At 46.2% G+C, this 18,525-nt stretch overlaps 1 protein-coding gene across 3 annotated transcripts in view; it reads left to right on the top strand.

Annotated features, from left to right (window-relative positions):
- The window catches only part of CDH16 (cadherin 16), a 1,158,846-nt gene that overhangs the window by 301,914 nt on the left and 838,407 nt on the right, over positions 1–18,525 (top strand). For all 3 annotated transcript variants that reach the window (XM_069653297.1, XM_069653307.1, XM_069653286.1), the window contains exon 7: positions 281–477. In XM_069653297.1, the coding sequence (XP_069509398.1) occupies positions 281–477 (197 nt within the window). The remainder of the gene's footprint in view (positions 1–280; positions 478–18,525) is intronic.

Here is an 18,525-nt window from a genome sequence, read left to right as displayed (position 1 = left end):
ATGTTTTCTCGCATAAACAACATATTATGTGTATTACTAATGAACAGTCGACAACAGACATAGGACCCTTAGTGCCCCCGATTTGCATACTTTTGATTTTGGTAAATACCCCCATCATCATGTTGACTACCTAAATGTTTTCTGCAATACTATTTATGGAAACCATAAAATTCCAATATCATCAATACAATATGATATTACAATGAGCAATGATATAACCTGGATTAGCTATTTTACAAATTACTGTCCTCTCATGGTTCAATTATATTTTTCCCCATAGGGAGTTTGCTGCATCTGTCATCAAATGTAGACAGGTATCAGCTTGACGTGCAGGTCAAAGACATGGGAGACGAATCTTCAGGATATTTCACCCCCGGTGAAGTTCTTATTGAGATAGTTAACAACACTTGGTTTCTACCAATTGAGATTCAACTTCAAGAAAACCTAAATGAAACATATCCAAAGGTCATGTCAACGGTAAGTGTATGCAAAATAACATTTTTCTTTAAAATGCATTAGAAAGACATAGGAATTGACAGCTGTATAATGGATGGACGCGTGAACATGGAAGGAAGTATTAGGGAAACAACTACTAGTGGCCTGACAGCCTTGTTTTCATTATAAAATGTGAGCCAGGATGGAAAAATGGGCCTTAAGATTGCCAAACGGGCACACCTTTCGCCTTCAAATGCAGCGGGAGAGTGTTACACAGCATTTTGTTGAACAAATAGAGAATAATTGCGTTTGTTCAGTTATGGACAATATGTCCTTTGTAAATCCGAGTGAATTACAGACTAATATTTCTGAATTGTGTTGATGGAGTCATCCCAGCTAACACTCAAGCTGATTATGAACGAAAGTCTAGAAAGCGGTCAACAGTTTGAACAAAGAAAAGCAAAGGAATCAAGCAGATTATCTTCCTGACAAAATTTGCAACTGAGTTAAGGGATTTTTATTTATGATCCGTGTTTGATCCTGTTAATTATGGACTATGGAATATGATTTTAGGCTGTCACAGTTACTTTATGATTGGAAGTACAGAGCAATTAATCAATTTTAAATCATTCTAAAGAGACTTTTTTGGAAGATTTGTGAAAAGAAATCAAGGTTAAGCAGATGTCAAACTGCGGCAGTAATGTCTCACATTTACTTTCAGTCTTGCTGCAGAAAATTAATAATGATTTAAAGAAAAACAGGGGCAAACATGTGTTTTCATAATAAATGCTGATAAATGCTTACTCACTAATGACACATTGAGCACACATTTCAGGTCTGAGTTACAAAGGATTGCTTAGGAGAAAATTGGGGGATGCCGGGATGATCTTACATTAGTTCCTGCTGCATTAAACCTATTCACAAAGCCTACAACTGGAGCAAACCTTGTGCTGGTTGAAGCATCTTTCAGATGCTCATGGGCAAACCTGATTCACAAAAATGTGCTCAGGCAGATCTAAAATGTTTAGGGTTTATGTTAACATTTATATAAGATGCACTGTTCATTGCAGAAACAGGATTCTTATTAACATTTAAATTTGGATGGAATTGATTCTTGATGGATGCGCCCCTTGTCTTTTTTATGCAGAGGGCGCAACAGGGTGGAGATGTTGCAATAATAATAATTATTATTATTTAATGTGATACAGTTTAAATATAAAATGTTACACATATACAATTTAAATCATAAATTACATTATGCAAGCAGTTAATAACTATAGAAAATTTCATTTTAATGCAATTAAGATCTGAATTCATATCATCAAGATTAGCATTAATGTTAATGTTAACATCAACATTAAAATTAACTTTGACATTGGCGGTTGTGCTAGATGCAGCGAAACAACATTCAGATGCTATATTGGGTAACTGGCATGGAATGGCTTATCGTGATAGCATAAAGGTGAAATGAGGTGTCCCAGATCACACAGTTACAATGCTGCTTATTTATTCATTCATAAGGTCCTCATTGCCGTGTTCAGAAGCCAGTGGCTTAACCACCACGCACCAGACTCGAAACAGAGCCATTTGAAGCCCCCTATCCTTGGTGTTAATACATAGCTTCCAGAATAGAGGATACTTAATTGTATCTAAATGATGCACACATTTACCCAAATGACTCATGTATACCATGCCCATGTTTAAGCATTCAGTCATAACGTACTTAGCTGTCTCCATATTTGTTTTAACAAGGCAAATGTGTCAATACCATTCCTGTTCAGGCAGTGACAATGATGGACCTATAACACTCATCAATACTGGAAGGCGATTTATTCATAGTAAGTGCCTAAATATGCGTAAGTGTTTAGAGGGGTATATGTCCAAATAACAGTGAGCTTTCTTGTTTGTATACAACACGTCAGAGAAAAATGAATAACTTTTTGTTTTGTTAGATGCAAAAAGTTTTCATTCCAATCCCACAAGTCCATGAATTTTTCAAATGATCTCCTAAGGACATGAAAGTCGTCCCCCTAATTGGGGGTCAAGCCTATATATTCAAATAGAACTTTCATGCTCCTGTTGAAGCTAGAATTTGTCCAAAGCCTACGTTCAGCATTCCCTAGGTTTTGGAGGAAAATATTAGTGGGCCCACTGAGCATTCTGCTATATAGTATTGCTCACCTTTCAAGGATCATAGCCTTAAGGGGACATAATCCCAAATTCTAAATGCAATATTGCCATGGGGACACAGTTTGGCAATCCAAGGAGCTTCCTCCAGAATCTTCCTTTGATTAACTGGAGCCATTTCAGATCAAAGTCAACCGGGCTCTCCAAACCATAGGTGACCGCCGGCCCCAAAAATGGCAAATACAATCGTTGTGCACCTGCAAGCGAATAACCTCCCCTTCTTTTAACAAATTGTGCAATTAGTAAGGTTAGCTTAGTTGCCTTCCTAGTGCGGACCTCTACACAGGTTTTATAGCCTGGCCTTGCATCAAATTCAACTCACAGATATTTATACAAGGTGGTATAAGTAACTTCAATGTCCTGTATAAATATTCTGGGTCTGGGTGCAAACTTTGCAGTGAACAGTATAATCTGGGTCTTGTCCCTGTTAATAATCAAGCTATTTTGATCAGTGTACGACCAAAGTGCCATGGCCATATATTGAATACCCATTAAGGTGCCATCTAAAAGAACAAGATCAGCCACATATACCAATACTGGACAGCGTGTCTGATCAATTTTGGGTGGACAACCTCTATTTCGGGACAAGAAACAGGGGAGATCTAATACATACAGGTTATACAGTAACAGGGCAGTGATTAAGCCCGGTTTAACCCCATTACACTGGGCGACCGGCATACGATGCAGATCAGTCCTTTCTGCAAAGAAAGCAATCGATTAACATCTTGAAATGCCTCGCCCCTCTTCATATAAGGAAAATATTCATGTTATGGCTCAAAAGGCCGTACCAAATGAATAGAGAAGACACTTTATGATAAGCATGGATGATATGAGATTTATGTTTCATTTCTGAGAGAACATCTCAAAAAATAATGTTGAATGAATAAAATGTATCGAATCACAAATACATTACTGTTCACTGTTCTTCTTTTCAATTTTCTTTAAACATCCTTGTATGGTTTGTGGAAATCTGAAGCCACATTTTAAGAAATTAAATGTAATTTTAAAACTAAAGCAGTCAAAATGATTTTGATAATGTATTTCAAAGCTTAATCTTATTAAGACATTGCATTACCAACTAATAATATGGGGAATGCTTGGGATTTTTGTTGTATCTTCTTTTGATTCTATAATTTGCACTCACCCACCCCACTAGCGTAGATTGTTCTGATTTTTTGTTTGATACAATAAAGGTCAAGTAATACCAGAAAAAGTTCTGTTCTTTGAGGACTTCCCTACTTATTTGTATTTGGGTATATATAGTGCTACCCTAGTTAGGAAGCAATTAAACACTGTACAACTAGTATGGGGTTAGCAGCGGTCAGTGGGAGGAGATATTACAGGTTATTATATTTTGAATATCCCCTAAGTGACCGCTGGGTATTCCCTGAAGAGCAGGGCCTTGAGTATATTCCTGTACTGCAGGAGCATTGGCGAAGTCTGGATAGCGACCAGGATGGTATTCCAGTAGGCTGGGGCAATTCAACAGAAGACCTGCTTCCTGTAATTCTCTTTGCGTATGAGTTTAGTCTCAAGCCCTGCCAAGGTCTGTTCCTAGAGAAATAATTCCCACCTAAGCTTGCAGTTTACGTGACTAAGTAGGCTGGTATTCAATCAGTAGTGGCCCTATATGTGATGCAGGTATAATACTTAATACCATGCACGATGCACTGATGGATGTAGGAGAACCACTGTCCACCTTTACCCCAGTAGATGAACTTCATTGGAAATTAGATTCTACTTTTCAGTAGGTGGTAACAACCTTTGTCCATATGAAAAGCTCCATAGAGTTTGTAAAAGGGCTTGGCACCTTGTAGAACCAGTGCCTGCATGAATCAAGAAAGAGCGATAGAGAGGCTAGATGCCTGGATCATTTGTGGATAAACAAAGGCGGATTTGAACTCTTAACCCAGTTACAATTGTGAAGGAAAATGTGGAGGAGTAAACCTAGGGCAGAAACGAAGATTAGAATGATCGAATTGGATGTAATGTCCACAAATGATTCTTAGATTCCTCCAGAATTGGCTGCTCAATGTTAGCTCTTGTATTCATTCCACCTTTTCAAATTTTAGCAATTAGTCAGAATCACCCAAGCAACAAAACCAGCATCCTATTTGGATGATATAGTAACTTCTACTGTCATTAAAGCTTTACAACAGAAATCACTTGCTCCTTTGTTGAAAATGGTCAATGATTCTCTGCAACAGGGGGCATTTTCAGCTACACTGAAGATAAAGCGATTTCTGCTTTTAAAAAATAAAATACAAATTTGAACCCCTGTGATTGGTGTAACTATATATGAATACTGTATTTCCATTTCTTGGCTAAGATACTAGAGAAGGCTGGTGCGATTCAGCTTCTTAGACACATTGATGGGTGTGACCCTGCTGCAACTCCATGAATCTCAGGTTTTAGATCTCAGTGTACATTCATTTAGTTACGCTCTTTGTGGATGTATTGAACTCAGAAAAGCAAAAGAAAGCCTTCCAAAAATGGGACCCAGAAAGTCAACAACTTCCCTAGACGTCACTGTGTTTGAAATATGGCTTACACTCGTGGTTTCTCAGAAGTATTCATAAACACACTACGAGCCCAGTAAGTGAGAGAACCTGGTTAGAACTGAGCACACACTAGACACCTCTTTAAATATTAAAGTATTTACCCATGTGTGGCCAATAAGCAACCTCACATAGGAACCCCATTGTCTTTGAAAACCGTGATGACCAGCTGTTATTGCGCCATGGGTGTGATTCAACATTGTACTTCGGAATGTGGTAGATACCACCCACTGATCATAACCAGAGTAGGGTTTCCTAACATCTTAATTTTTAACATCTGTTAAAATCTTATAAAAAACTCAAATATCTTCCTTAACTTTTGAGTCTGGTTCGGATATGGGAACGTTTTCTGGGTCCACTAGATATTGATAGGCTTGTTGTATAATTGGATGTTCTTTTTGTGTTGTAATTAAATCTTGGCCTGAAGCATCTCTTCTCTCTTGCAGAATTGAAGGATCATTTTCAACTTGGGTTTGTGATCAAGTCACTGCTGTTGTTTTTCTCCAAGGAGATGATCCATGATAATGTACTCACCTTGGATTGCTCCAGTTTTGGAAAATTGGTCAGCCAAATCGTTTCCTGTTTCATCAGGGCCATCAAATTTGGTGTGACTTATAATTTTCTTTCAGAATAGGGTTTGTTTGTTTGATGTTACTAAATCATCTCTTGTTTATATTAGCTTGATTTGATTTGATTCTGGTATTTCCAAAGCGCATACCTAGATGCCTCTGGGTTTGTGCGTTATATAAATGCCAAAATAAATAAATAAATACCCCATAGGGGTCCAGGCAGAATCTGCATCTGAGCACAGGTGGCTAATCGAAACGAACAGTGGCCATGGACTGCACTAATTATAGGCGTAGTACCTGTGTATTAGATGGTGAAATAACAGGAAAAGGTAGCTTTTCAATTTTTTCCTGAAAATAGACAGATATTCAATCCATCATAAATCCACTGAAAGGGAGTTCAATGAATGGGGGCCAAGGAAAGAAAAAGCTTTCCATGTTTCATGGTTTGTTTTTGGGACAAGCATAGCCCTGAACTTCCAGTTCAGTAAATGCTCTACAAATCCATTTTGGACATAGTCTGAATCAGTTGTGATTACTAGTTCCTGGATCTGGTGATATACAGCAGTAAGAACAGCTCTATATATTGACAACAGTCTTGCCATGTAACTACTCCAGCGACCAATTTTATAACTGGCGACAGGTTCTGGGGTGAACATCCATCTACATAAACATCCATCTACATAAACAATAGGCATTCCTTGACAGGTGTTCTCGTCATAGCCTTTATGAGGAGACACTAGATACGCCTCCCTATTATTGGTAGTTTTTAACTATTCATCTTCTACACAATTGTCTTGAACACAACCATGTAGATTAACTTATCCTTGTGCTATGGTACTCTTTTTGTTTTGACCATATCTGATATCTACAGGGTAACCCTGAATAGAATGTATCCAGGAAGTAATCCTTGAGTTAGAGACATTCCCAGTTCTGATCCATCCACTCTGCAAATATTGAAGAGGCAGGTGGGAAGTCTTAACTATTGCATGTTCCCCATGGATAAACAGACTGGTATTGTACCACCAATACTGCTGTCAGGAGTTATTTCTCTCAATCATTACATTTGACCTCCACGGGTGATAACATTTTGCTTGCAAATGTGAGGGTATCTGAAAATCCTGTTTCCAGGAACATTTTTTTTATTTTTGATAGGCTAAGCCAAACATGGAGCGTGGGATAAACTTCATTTCAGTTGTTTCACAGCCTCTGGTTAAGAGTCCCTCACTGCCACTTGACCCCCCCTTCAATAGATGGACCTAGGGAGTGATTGATTTCGGCATAATCCTTGTTGAATTTATGTCTATAGTCAGTCAATACTAAAAGGCTATGTTATTCCCATACATTTGTGGGGTTCTTCAATTTCAGCAGAGCTTCAACTAGATTCTTCTAAGGATTAGTACCATCTGCTGTGATTTCAAGGTCTAGACTGTTTACTTTAGATTTGCACCACTGTGCGTACGGAAGGTATAGCTTTGCACCTGCATTTCTTAGCTGGGTCAGCACATGGCCGATTTCCTCCAAGTGGTCATCAACAGTTTGACTTTTGATTAATAGATCATCCACATACGCCAAATTCCATCCCTTGGTACGGTCAGGCGCAGCCTTATGTAGGAAGATATTGAACTCATTTCTACTGTTAATGTACCTGAATGGCCATCTGATCCATGCATACTGCTGCGCCCAAAGATAATGGCTAGTTTATTCTGGTGTTCACAGAGTACAGTGACAGTCCAATTTCTATTAATCAAATCAAGGGCAGTATACACGTTTGAACGCTGGATCTGTACAGGCCCCTGATCAATGTAAGGAAGAGGCCACCTTGACATGTGTACTTTTTTGCTCAGTTCCCTTTGGTCTGCACAGAGTGTCTATTGTCCATTGAGTTTCAATATTCCTAGTACTGGAATATTAAAAGTACTGTAGACTGATAATGTCCATGAGTGATTCCATGAATGCCAAAGATAATCTGTATTGTTTTATAAACACTGGTACCATGTTGGGGTTTGTAGGTATGGGTGTAGAATGAAAAGAAGTATGTCCACAGTCATATAAATCTACAGAAAATCCTGTTTGAAAATCCATGAATATTATTTCTTTTATTATTTTCTTTGTATTATTGTTTAAAGCACAGACCTAACTTGAGAGCAGCAGAGCACTGTACAGAGTGTGAAAAGCCAACATTTGGGCTGACATCTTTTAACAGTATCAGAGTACTGTGAGGTTTGTGCATCGGTATGTGAATCCATTGGAATTAGTCCTTGGTCAGGCGTTGTTGAAAGAGCCATGTTTTGCGAGAATTACGAAATTGGAGAATTGTGGGGACATTCTGAGATGAGACCAGGATCCAGTTCCAGAGGATGGGTGCATGACAAGAGAAGGATTGTTTGCGGGTCCTCTCTTTGTGGATAAGTTGGTATTCAATCCAGTTGGCCGATTTGTTGCGCAACAAGCGTATGCCACCAGATATTTCGAGATTAGCCGCCAGGAACACCGTGTGCTACTCATGACTGCTTTGTAGATCATACAAGCATTCATGGGCAAAAACAGAAACAGGCACACTAGCGCTTGCATACAAAAGATAAGTATTCTGTAAGGCAGCGGGTGATTGTAGTTTGTCGGTATTTTGTCCAATACGCCACAGCAAGGTCAAGCAATTAAAGGGGTTATACAGTAACACTGCGCAAAACTCTGGATTGTTTACTGCAGCATTGCATCAATATTTATTGTTTGCACACATCAGCTGACACTGGTTTTTATATTGAAGTATTAGGCACCCAACAGCTGCGATACACATGTTCATGCTATGGCAGAACCAGCAGAATATATGCTAACCAGAGATGATGGTATAAAAGCTTTATTTGCACCAAGAGGTTCAACATTCAATCCTTTCAAAAGACTAAATTCAGAAAAAGAAGAAAGTAGATCTAAATATATTAAACTTGACAACTTAGTATTAGAGAAGTCAACAGATTTTGGGGAAAAAACTACATTACAACATTAGTTACAAGAAAACAAAATTCCACGAGTTCTTAGAATTCTAATTCTTCCAGATTTTGAGGACCCTCTCGACAGTGATTTAGCCTCAGAGTAGGAAGCTAATCTGACAGTCAGTTCGAACAACATGACCAAACTGCTTATTGAACATGCAGAAAGGGAACATGCCCGTATTGTTAAATCCATAGAAACTCTAAAAGCAGAAATCGATTTATTTGATGTACCAAGTGCTACCATTGTTAAAAATTATAAGACCATGTACAAAATACTAAGGCAACATCAAGATGAAGTAAAGTTGAGGAAGTCTAGAAAATGTTCTAGGGACGATAGGGATTACCAAGATAAACCAGCCCAGATCTTGGAGTAGCAGCTTAGTCTCTTCACCACTCACCTCAGATATCGAAAGTGATTCGGCCAAACAAGAGGTGAGCAATTCCGAAGGAGACTCCAATTTGAACCAACAATCTGAATTAGAAAACATACCAGCAATAACTCAAGATTTAACTGTAATGTTGCCTTTTTTGACTTTCCACAAGCCAAAATACATTAACTGCAGGTACAAACCAAGATGTACAAGGAGGGGGGCAAAATGGCAGGCGGAGACGCCACCCAAATACCCTTTGGGCTAACAAGAGCCTCATATCAGAAATCATTACAGAATAAAAACAGGTAGTCTACAACCTAAGCAAGCATCAACTCTCATCAGAACAACACGCTGTGCTTCACAAAGGCTTGTCTTTCGCGCTGTCAAGCACAAACAATTTTGTTCCAAGTGAGATCGATCTATTTAAGTTTGTTTGGAAATTAAAACTTTAAAAAAATCTTCTCTAGTCAAGTCAAAAATTATTCACCAACAGTCCTAGACCCAGTCCCATCAGATTTGACACTGCAAAACATGCTCAATACACATATTCAAATGTCACTTCAAGATTTAGAACATGATGAGGAACGTAGTGTATTACAAACCTTAAATGAATTGAATGTGCAACAACAAAATTTGAAAATTAAAGAATTTACTAAAAAATCACAATTTACGCCTGTTTTTCCAAAAGACAATGTTATTGACACCATTTACCAGGCCGTAACCGATGACTTACATCGGTTGGCAGACAAGAGTCACAAATATAAAAACCAGTCCAACTCCAATTTAACCAAATCTGAATCAATAGCCTTACGCAAATTGGCCACGAATCCAAACCTCATTATTAAGGCGGTAACATTGTTATTATGGACAAAGGGGACTATATTGCCATGGGGTTACAACATCTGAATACTGTCGGGTGCAACCAGATTTTAAGTAGTAACCCCACTAAAGACCTTAACAAGCATATTGCATCTCTGGTTCAAAAATGGCATAGGAAGGGTAATCTAACTGATGTGGAAAAACTATTCTTAATTGTTGATCATCCCACTATGCCAACGGCATATTTTCTACCTAAGATCCATAAATCATTTGAAACCATTCCTGAAGGTAGGCCGATAATCAGTGGCAAAGGTGGAATTTTGGAACCTATTTCAATTTACATCAATTAATGTTTACTACCCCTTGTCTTAGAAACACTGACATATATTCGGGACACAATGCATATTTTACAGATCCTTGAAGACCTTGCATACCGTCCGAATTTGCTATTGTTTACCCTTTATGTAAAGGCACATTATACGTCTATTGACCATTCAAAGGCATTTGAAAGTGTTAACTTCACTTTTCGTAAGGGTTCAGCATCATTCTATACACTTGTGGAAATGCTTAAAGAATTTCTCCTCTTTGCATTTCAAAATAATATATTTCTATTCAACAATATCTATTACAGGCAACTATTCAGCGTAGCGATGGGAGCAAGCTATGCACCTGCCCAGGCTAATTTGTTCATGCACCAATTTGAACAACAATATGTATTTACTAATACCAAATTTACATCATCCATATATAATTGGCGCCGTTTTATTGATGTCTTCTTGATTTGGACTGGAACAGTGGATTGTCTCATGGAGTTCATCAAATTTTTGAATGACAATGAATAGGGTTTACAATTTCCTCACAAATATAGTAATTCCAAGATTGATTTCCTAGATTTATCAATCTTCATTACAAATCGAGGTTTCATAACCAAAACATTTCGAAAGGAAACCTCTGTCAATTCAGTCCTTCATACACAAAGTTGTCATAAAAAGGCAGTAATCACTAATATTCCCAAAGGGGAATATATTCGGGCGAGGAGAAATTGATCAGAGAATGCAAATTTTCAAGATTAAAAGGTACTCATCAATACAAGATTTCTAGCAAGAGGGTATAAGAAGCAAGTTCTCATTCAATCAGAACAAGCGGTGAAATGTATGAAGAGAGTTGATCTGCTTACACCCAAATACGATCTACCAACTCACATCTCCATGAATTAAGATTTGTCACAATATACAATATTGACAGCTGTAACATATACACAACCTTTAAGAGGCATTGGCACCTGCTTCAACTGGTTCAGGATCTGACCAAATGGCTTGATCCTATCCCGAGCATTATATATAGCAAAGCACCAACGCTTACAAATATACTCTGTCCTTCATTTATGTCCAATTGAGCAAGCGGCCAAACATGGCTATCGCAGGGATAGAAAAAAGGATTCCATAAATGTGGATGCTGTTCCATGAATACATATGCTTTGGAAAGTTCATGTGTCGAATTTGGATCATTAGGCAAATATTATATCAATGAATTTATTAATTGTAATTCCAAGTATGTTGTTTATTGTATTATCTGTGATCGGAAGCACAATCAGGCCACTAAAAGTCAGAATTAGAGAGCACTTATCTACCATCTCTAATCAAGATGCTAAATTTCCTCTGGCAACACATTGGTAAATTGCCCACCAGATGGATAACAATCAAGACATTAAATTTGCAGGTTTAGCTCAAGTCAATCTACCTCAAAGAGGTGGTAATCTGGAGTTAAAATTTACGCAAGTAGAAGCGAGACTAATCTGTCAGTACAGAACCGTATCACATGGCCTTAACACAGACCATGAATTTTCTGTATTCTTATGATTTGATGGGGTGCTGCAACCCATATCTATGTGAATTGGCTACCCTAAGTCTGAGTGAATTGGTTACCCCAAATCTTAGTTTTTGCCCTAATGATTGTATATGTATAGCATCATTTAGACTATGCAATGTTTAACCTGATTGTGTATGAAGATATAATGGGTCGAAACAAGGTTACTTTCTGAAATTTGATATAGCCCTTATATTGTAATTTATCGTTACCACAGTGACAACTGTTTTTCATCAAGGAATCATTGTAAAATAGAAATGATTGGCATCTCGCATTCGCAACATATATGGATATGTTTGAAGAGGTGCTGATATATTCAGGAAGGCAATGCAATGCCGTTTTATAATAATTTACTGATATTGAAGTATAATTGGTGATCAGCCTCGTATTAGAATTACTACAGTATCACAATTGAACAGCAAGCATTACTTGTGGAATAATGCAATGAAAATGTAGCAATTGCATATGTTATACAGGGTTATGTGCCACACTTGACTAGCACAATGGGGATCTCCTTTAGATTGCAAGCCTTTGGGCATTTCTGCACTGTTCAAATAAGAGTAAGATCAGAAGGAACGGAGGCCGTTAATTATTGTCTTTCTTTTAATCACGAATCAAGTTGGACATTAGTTATATATTTATCAGCTTTGGCCCTTTTTGGGTGACTGTATATTTAGGGGCCGATTCATGGAACAAACGTGCGCCGAAAATCTTCACGCAAGCAGGCGCAAGCAGGCGCAAGCGGAAAAAAACAGGCGCACGCGTGCGATTCATGGAAGTCCCTGCGCGTGTTCACCTCGGGATGTGCGCCAAACCCGTGCATGGCGCACAAGTCACTGCAACATCCCGAAAGGCGTGCGCGACGCGCACAGTGAAAGCGAACAACCTCGGCGCATACACCAGAAAGTGGGCGGGACACGGGGCGTAACGCGCGGATTGGGGAACAACGCGTGAAAATAAGGGCGTAACTGGGGATGTACTGCAGGGAAGCAGACGGAACGCCCACACGCACTCGAACCACACGTATTCATGGAATTGAATAGGGCAAAGCCACGCACAGCCAAAGACACGCATAAGCTGAAACACGTCCGCCACACGAAGGCAGGCGGTAGAGTCCCAGCGCATCACAAAAGTGGCAACATACAGCAATTGGGCCTGTGCGAGCGGGGCACGTGTATTGCGGGGGTGTGCGGGAAGCAACACACGCGATCGAGCGGGGTACGTGTATTTCGGGGGGTGCGCGGGAAGTGACACACGCGATTGAGCGGGGTACGTGTATTTCGGGGGTGCGCGGGAAGTTACACACGCGATTGAGCGGGGTACGTGCATATCAGGGGTGCGCGGGTAGTTACACACGCGATTGAGCGGGGTACGTGTATTTCGGGGGTGCGCGGGGAGTTACACACGCGATTGAGCAGGGTACGTGTATTTCGGGGGTGCGCGGGAAGTTACACACGCGATTGAGCGGGGTACGTGTATATCGGGGGTGCGCGGGTAGTTACACACGCGATTGAGCGGGGTACGTGTATTTCGGGGGTGCGCGGGAAGTTACACACGCGATTGTGCGGGGTACGTGTATTTCTGGGGTGCGCGGGAAGTCACACACACAATCTCATCAGGGTACGTGTATTTCAGGGTGCGGGGGAAGTATCCCACGCAACATCAGCAGGGTACGTGTATTCCAGGGGTGCGCGGGAAGTTCCACACGCAATTCCATCAGGGTACATGTATTACAGGGGTGTGCGGGAAGTTCCACACGCGATATCATCAGGGTACGTGTATTACAGGGGTGCGCGGGGAGCAGCACACGTGAATTGCACATGTGGGTCCTCCCAGGTGTTCCCTCTACACCCTCCACGGCCCCACCAGGTGGCTCACACCACAGGGGCCTACCCAGCACATGTCATGCAGGCACCCCATCCACCATGGCTATGCCCACCAGCCAACCCACATGTCAACTTGCACTACTGCCCACCAACGCATGTCCCCCTGCACCCCCAGCCACCAGGGGCACCCTCCACCAGGCCCCCACCCATGTCTCCCACCACCCCCCAGCAGTGCAGGGGCACCCCCACCAGGCCCCCACCCATGTCTCCCACCCTCCCACCCCCCAGCAGTGCAGGGGCAGCCTCCACCAGGCCCCCACCCATGTCTCCCACCACCCCCACCCCCCAGCAGTGCAGGGGCAGCCTCCACCAGGCCCCCACTCATGTCTCCCTGCACCCCCACCCCCGAGGAGTGCAGGGGCAGCCTCCACCAGGCCCCCACCCATGTCTCCCACCACCCCCACCCCCCAGCAGTGCAGGGGCAGCCTCCACCAGGCCCCCACTCATGTCTCCCATCACCCCCACCCCCCAGCCACCAGGGGCATCTTCCACCAGGCCCCCACTCATTTCCCCTATCACCCCCACCCCCCAGCCACCAGGGGCAGCCTCCACCAGGCCCCCACTCATGTCTCCCTGCACCCCCACCCCGCAGCAGTGCAGGGGCAGCCTCCACCAGGCCCCCACTCATGTCCAACTCATGTCTCCCATCACCCCCACCCCCAGCAGGGCAGGGGCAGCCTCCACCAGGCCCCCACCCATGTCTCCCACCACCCCCACCCCCCAGCCACCAGGGGCAGGCTCCACCAGGCCCCCACTCATGTCCAACTCATGTCTCCCATCACCCCCACCCCCAGCAGTGCAGGGGCAGCCTCCACCAGGCCCCCACCCATGTCTCCCACCACCCCTGCCCCCCAGCCACCAGGGGCAGCCTCCACCAGGCCCCCACTCATGTCCAACTCATGTCTCCCATCACCCCCACCCCCAGCAGTGCAGGGGCAGCCTCCACCAGGCCCCCACCCATGTCTCCCACCACCCCCACCCCCCAGCCACCAGGGGCCCCCTCCACCAGGCCCCCACTCATGTCTCCCACCACCCACACCCCCCAGCAGTGCAGGGGCAGCCTCCACCAGGCCCCCACCCATGTCTCCCACCACCCCCACCCCCAGCCACCAGGGGCAGCCTCCACCAGGCCCCCACTCATGTCTAACACCACCCCCACCCCCCAGCCACCAGGGGCAGCCTCCACCAGGCCTTACCCATGTCTCTCACCACCCCCACCCCCCAGCCACCAGGGGCACCCTCCACCAGGCCCCCACTCATGTCTCCCACCACCCACACCCCCCAGCAGTGCAGGGGCAGCCTCCACCAGGCCCCCACCCATGTCTCCCACCACCCCCACCCCCCAGCCACCAGGGGCAGCCTCCACCAGGCCCCCACTCATGTCTCCCATCACCCCCACCCCCCAGCCACGAGGGGCATCCTCCACCAGGCCCCCACTCATTTCCCCTATCACCCCCACCCCCCAGCCACCAGGGGCAGCCTCCACCAGGCCCCCACTCATGTCTCCCTGCACCCCCACCCCCCAGCAGTGCAGGGGCAGCCTCCACCAGGCCCCCACTCATGTCCAACTCATGTCTCCCATCACCCCCACCCCCAGCAGTGCAGGGGCAGCCTCCACCAGGCCCCCACTCATGTCCAACTCATGTCTCCCATCACCCCCACCCCCAGCAGTGCAGGGGCAGCCTCCACCAGGCCCCCACCCATGTCTCCCACCACCCCCACCCCCCAGCCACCAGGGGCAGCCTCCACCAGGCCCCCACTCATGTCCAACTCATGTCTCCCATCACCCCCACCCCCAGCAGTGCAGGGGCAGCCTCCACCAGGCCCCCACCCATGTCTCCCACCACCCCCACCCCCCAGCCACCAGGGGCAGCCTCCACCAGGCCCCCACTCATGTCTCCCATCACCCCCACCCCCCAGCACTGTGGGGCACCTGCCAGCAGGCCCCACCCATGTCTCCCACCACCCCCACCCCCCAGCCACCAGGGGCAGCCTCCACCAGGCCCCCACCCATGTCTCCCACCACCCCCACCCCCCAGCAGTGCAGGGGCAGCCTCCACCAGGCCCCCACCCATGTCTCCCACCACCCCCACCCCCCAGCCACCAGGGGCAGCCTCCACCAGGCCCCCACCCATGTCTCACACCACCCCCACCCCCAGCAGTGCAGGGGCAGCCTCCACCAGGCCCCCACCCATGTCTCCCACCACCCCCCAGCAGTGCAGGGGCAGCCTCCACCAGGCTCCCACTCATGTCCAACTCATGTCTCCCATCACCCCCACCCACAGCAGTGCAGGGGCAGCCTCCACCAGGCCCCCACCCATGTCTCCCACCACCCCCCAGCCACCAGGGGCAGCCTCCACCAGGCCCCCACTCATGTCCAACTCATGTCTCCCGTCACCCCCACCCCCAGCAGTGCAGGGGCAGCCTCCACCAGGCCCCCACCCATGTCTCCCACCACCCCCACCCCCCAGCCACCAGGGGCAGCCTCCACCAGGCCCCCACCCATGTCTCCCACCACCCCCACCCCCCAGCCACCAGGGGCAGCCTCCACCAGGCCCCCACCCATGTCTCCCACCACCCCCACCCCCCAGCAGTGCAGGGGCAGCCTCCACCAGGCCCCCACCCATGTCTCCCACCACCCCCAGCCCCCAGCCACCAGGGGCAGCCTCCACCAGGCCCCCACTCATATCTCCCATCACCCCCACCCCCCAGCACTGTGGGGCACCTGCCAGCAGGCCCCACCCATGTCTCCCATCACCCCCACCCCCCAGCCACCAGGGGCAGCCTCCACCAGGCCCCCACTCATGTCTCCCATCACCCCCACCCCCCAGCACTGTGGGGCACCTGCCAGCAGGCCCCCACCCATGTGCAACTCATGTTCCCCAGCCAACATGTCATCACAATCTAGATCCCTGGTCCCTATGGTCAGCCTCCAAATGCAAAACACCCACCCGAGTATTGCATCCACCCACTCATAATTTGCAATTACATCACAGAACACCAATTGCAAGTTCCGAAACAAACACATTTCCCTCAAATACACCCAATGGGTGTCAGTGAATCTCAAAACACATATCATGAAATGCATGAAACCAATGAGATACCACACATTGAAGTTCACCAAAAATAATATGTATTAAAGGAAACATCAATAGAATAAAAAATGAAGAAACAGAAACGTGAATGTACAAAAATGAACAGAAGCATGTCCGTCAAAAAAAGCAAAACCAAAAATAAAAATCCAAAGTAATGTCCAAAGTCAATGTCCACAAAACAAAATCCAATGGGAAATAAAAAAGAAAGCCATTGCTCCATGGCCAAAAATAGAAAAAAAATATACAATCCAACTGTCAACTATGTACATGGGAACAATCCAGGGTCCATTATCCCAACAAAATAAAGGAAACCTATCTAACTACACTAACTAATAAAATAAACTATATACAAAAATGTGGCCAATGTCCGAAAGGTCCAAATAAAATAAAAACAAAAATGAAACCTAACACTACCTAGAAACTATGTACAAGGGCAGCGGGCTAGTTTCACGGCTCACTTGTGGATGTTCCGGGCCAGGGCATCATCGAACTCCTCCTCAATGTCCCGGAGGCGGTCCTCCTCCATGGCCCCGAGGGTCTGCATGGCCGCCGACGTCTCCACCTCCAAACCCCTGCGGATTGCCTCGAGGCACTCGGCCCGCCTCAGGGCCCTCCGCATGGAGTTCTCCGCCCTGACCATTGTGAGCCGTGCCTCTTCCACCCGCTGCCGCTCCGCATCTATGGCATGGCCCAACCGCTGCCACACGGAAGACACTCTCTGTCCTGGGTCCTCCTGCCCTCCGGCCGATGCCTGCCCCTCCGATGTCGAAGGCCCCGAGCCTTCATGGCTCCCACCACGTTGCTGCTGCTGCTGTGCCTCTGCCCGTGCACTGCCTCCTGCTGCCTGCACATCCTCCGCCGGCTGGGGTGCAGTCGTTGATGTGGCCACCCCTGCTGGACGTCCGACTCCCGACTGTGGCAGGGATGCCTCCTCCACAAGCCTGGCCGCACCGTCAGAGGCAGCTCCACAGGGCACCCAGGTGACTGATGGGTGGGAAGATGGCACAGAGGACGACTGGCACGTAGGGGGTCCAGTTGAGGAGGGGGTCGGAGCAAGCCCCATCAGACGGAGGAATCCGGCCTGGGTGACCTGTCCCAGCAGGCTGACGTGGTCAACGAGCCATTCGAGATGACTCGCAGTCTCTTCATGAAAAGACTGCAGGTCACCTCGCATGGCCCGTTGACGCAACGCCACACCAGCCAGGACAGGCTCAACCCGGACCTGGATAGCCACGTCCGCAGGCAGAGGAAGGCCAGTTGACGTGAGCTCATCCCCTGCCTGAAAACGGGTCTGGACGTAGGCATCCCTGCTGGTGCAAGATGATGCAGGGACAGGATCGGGGACAGGATTGCACACAGGCACCTCCGAGGCGGCCTGTGCTGCCTCCTGTCCCTGGTCCTGCACTGCACCACTAGCACCAGTGGGATCCCCACCTCCAGACCCCGTCTCTGGTGCTTGCACGGCCTCCTCCTCCACCAAACCCCCCACCAACCTGGATGACTCCGTGCCATCTTCCCCTGTTGGGCCCTGTGGGGTCCCAGCTGCCCCTTCTGCTGCCGAGGAGTCCAACTCCAACCTCCGCCTCTTGGACCTCCCCCCGGCAGCTGCGGCCTGGGACGCGGCACCGGACTCCTCATTCCCCGATGAGATGACAACCTGGGAGGGGAGCCGGGCCTTGCGTCTCTGGCTGGCAGTCGGATCCCCGCCGCTGTGCTCCACAGCACCTTCTCCGCCCTCTTCATCAGTTGACG

Source organism: Ambystoma mexicanum, chromosome 1p, assembly GCF_040938575.1.
Source record: "Ambystoma mexicanum isolate Mex_15411 chromosome 1p, UKY_AmexF1_1, whole genome shotgun sequence".
Lineage (NCBI taxonomy): Eukaryota > Metazoa > Chordata > Amphibia > Caudata > Ambystomatidae > Ambystoma > Ambystoma mexicanum.
This window is presented reverse-complemented; position numbering and strand designations above follow the sequence as displayed.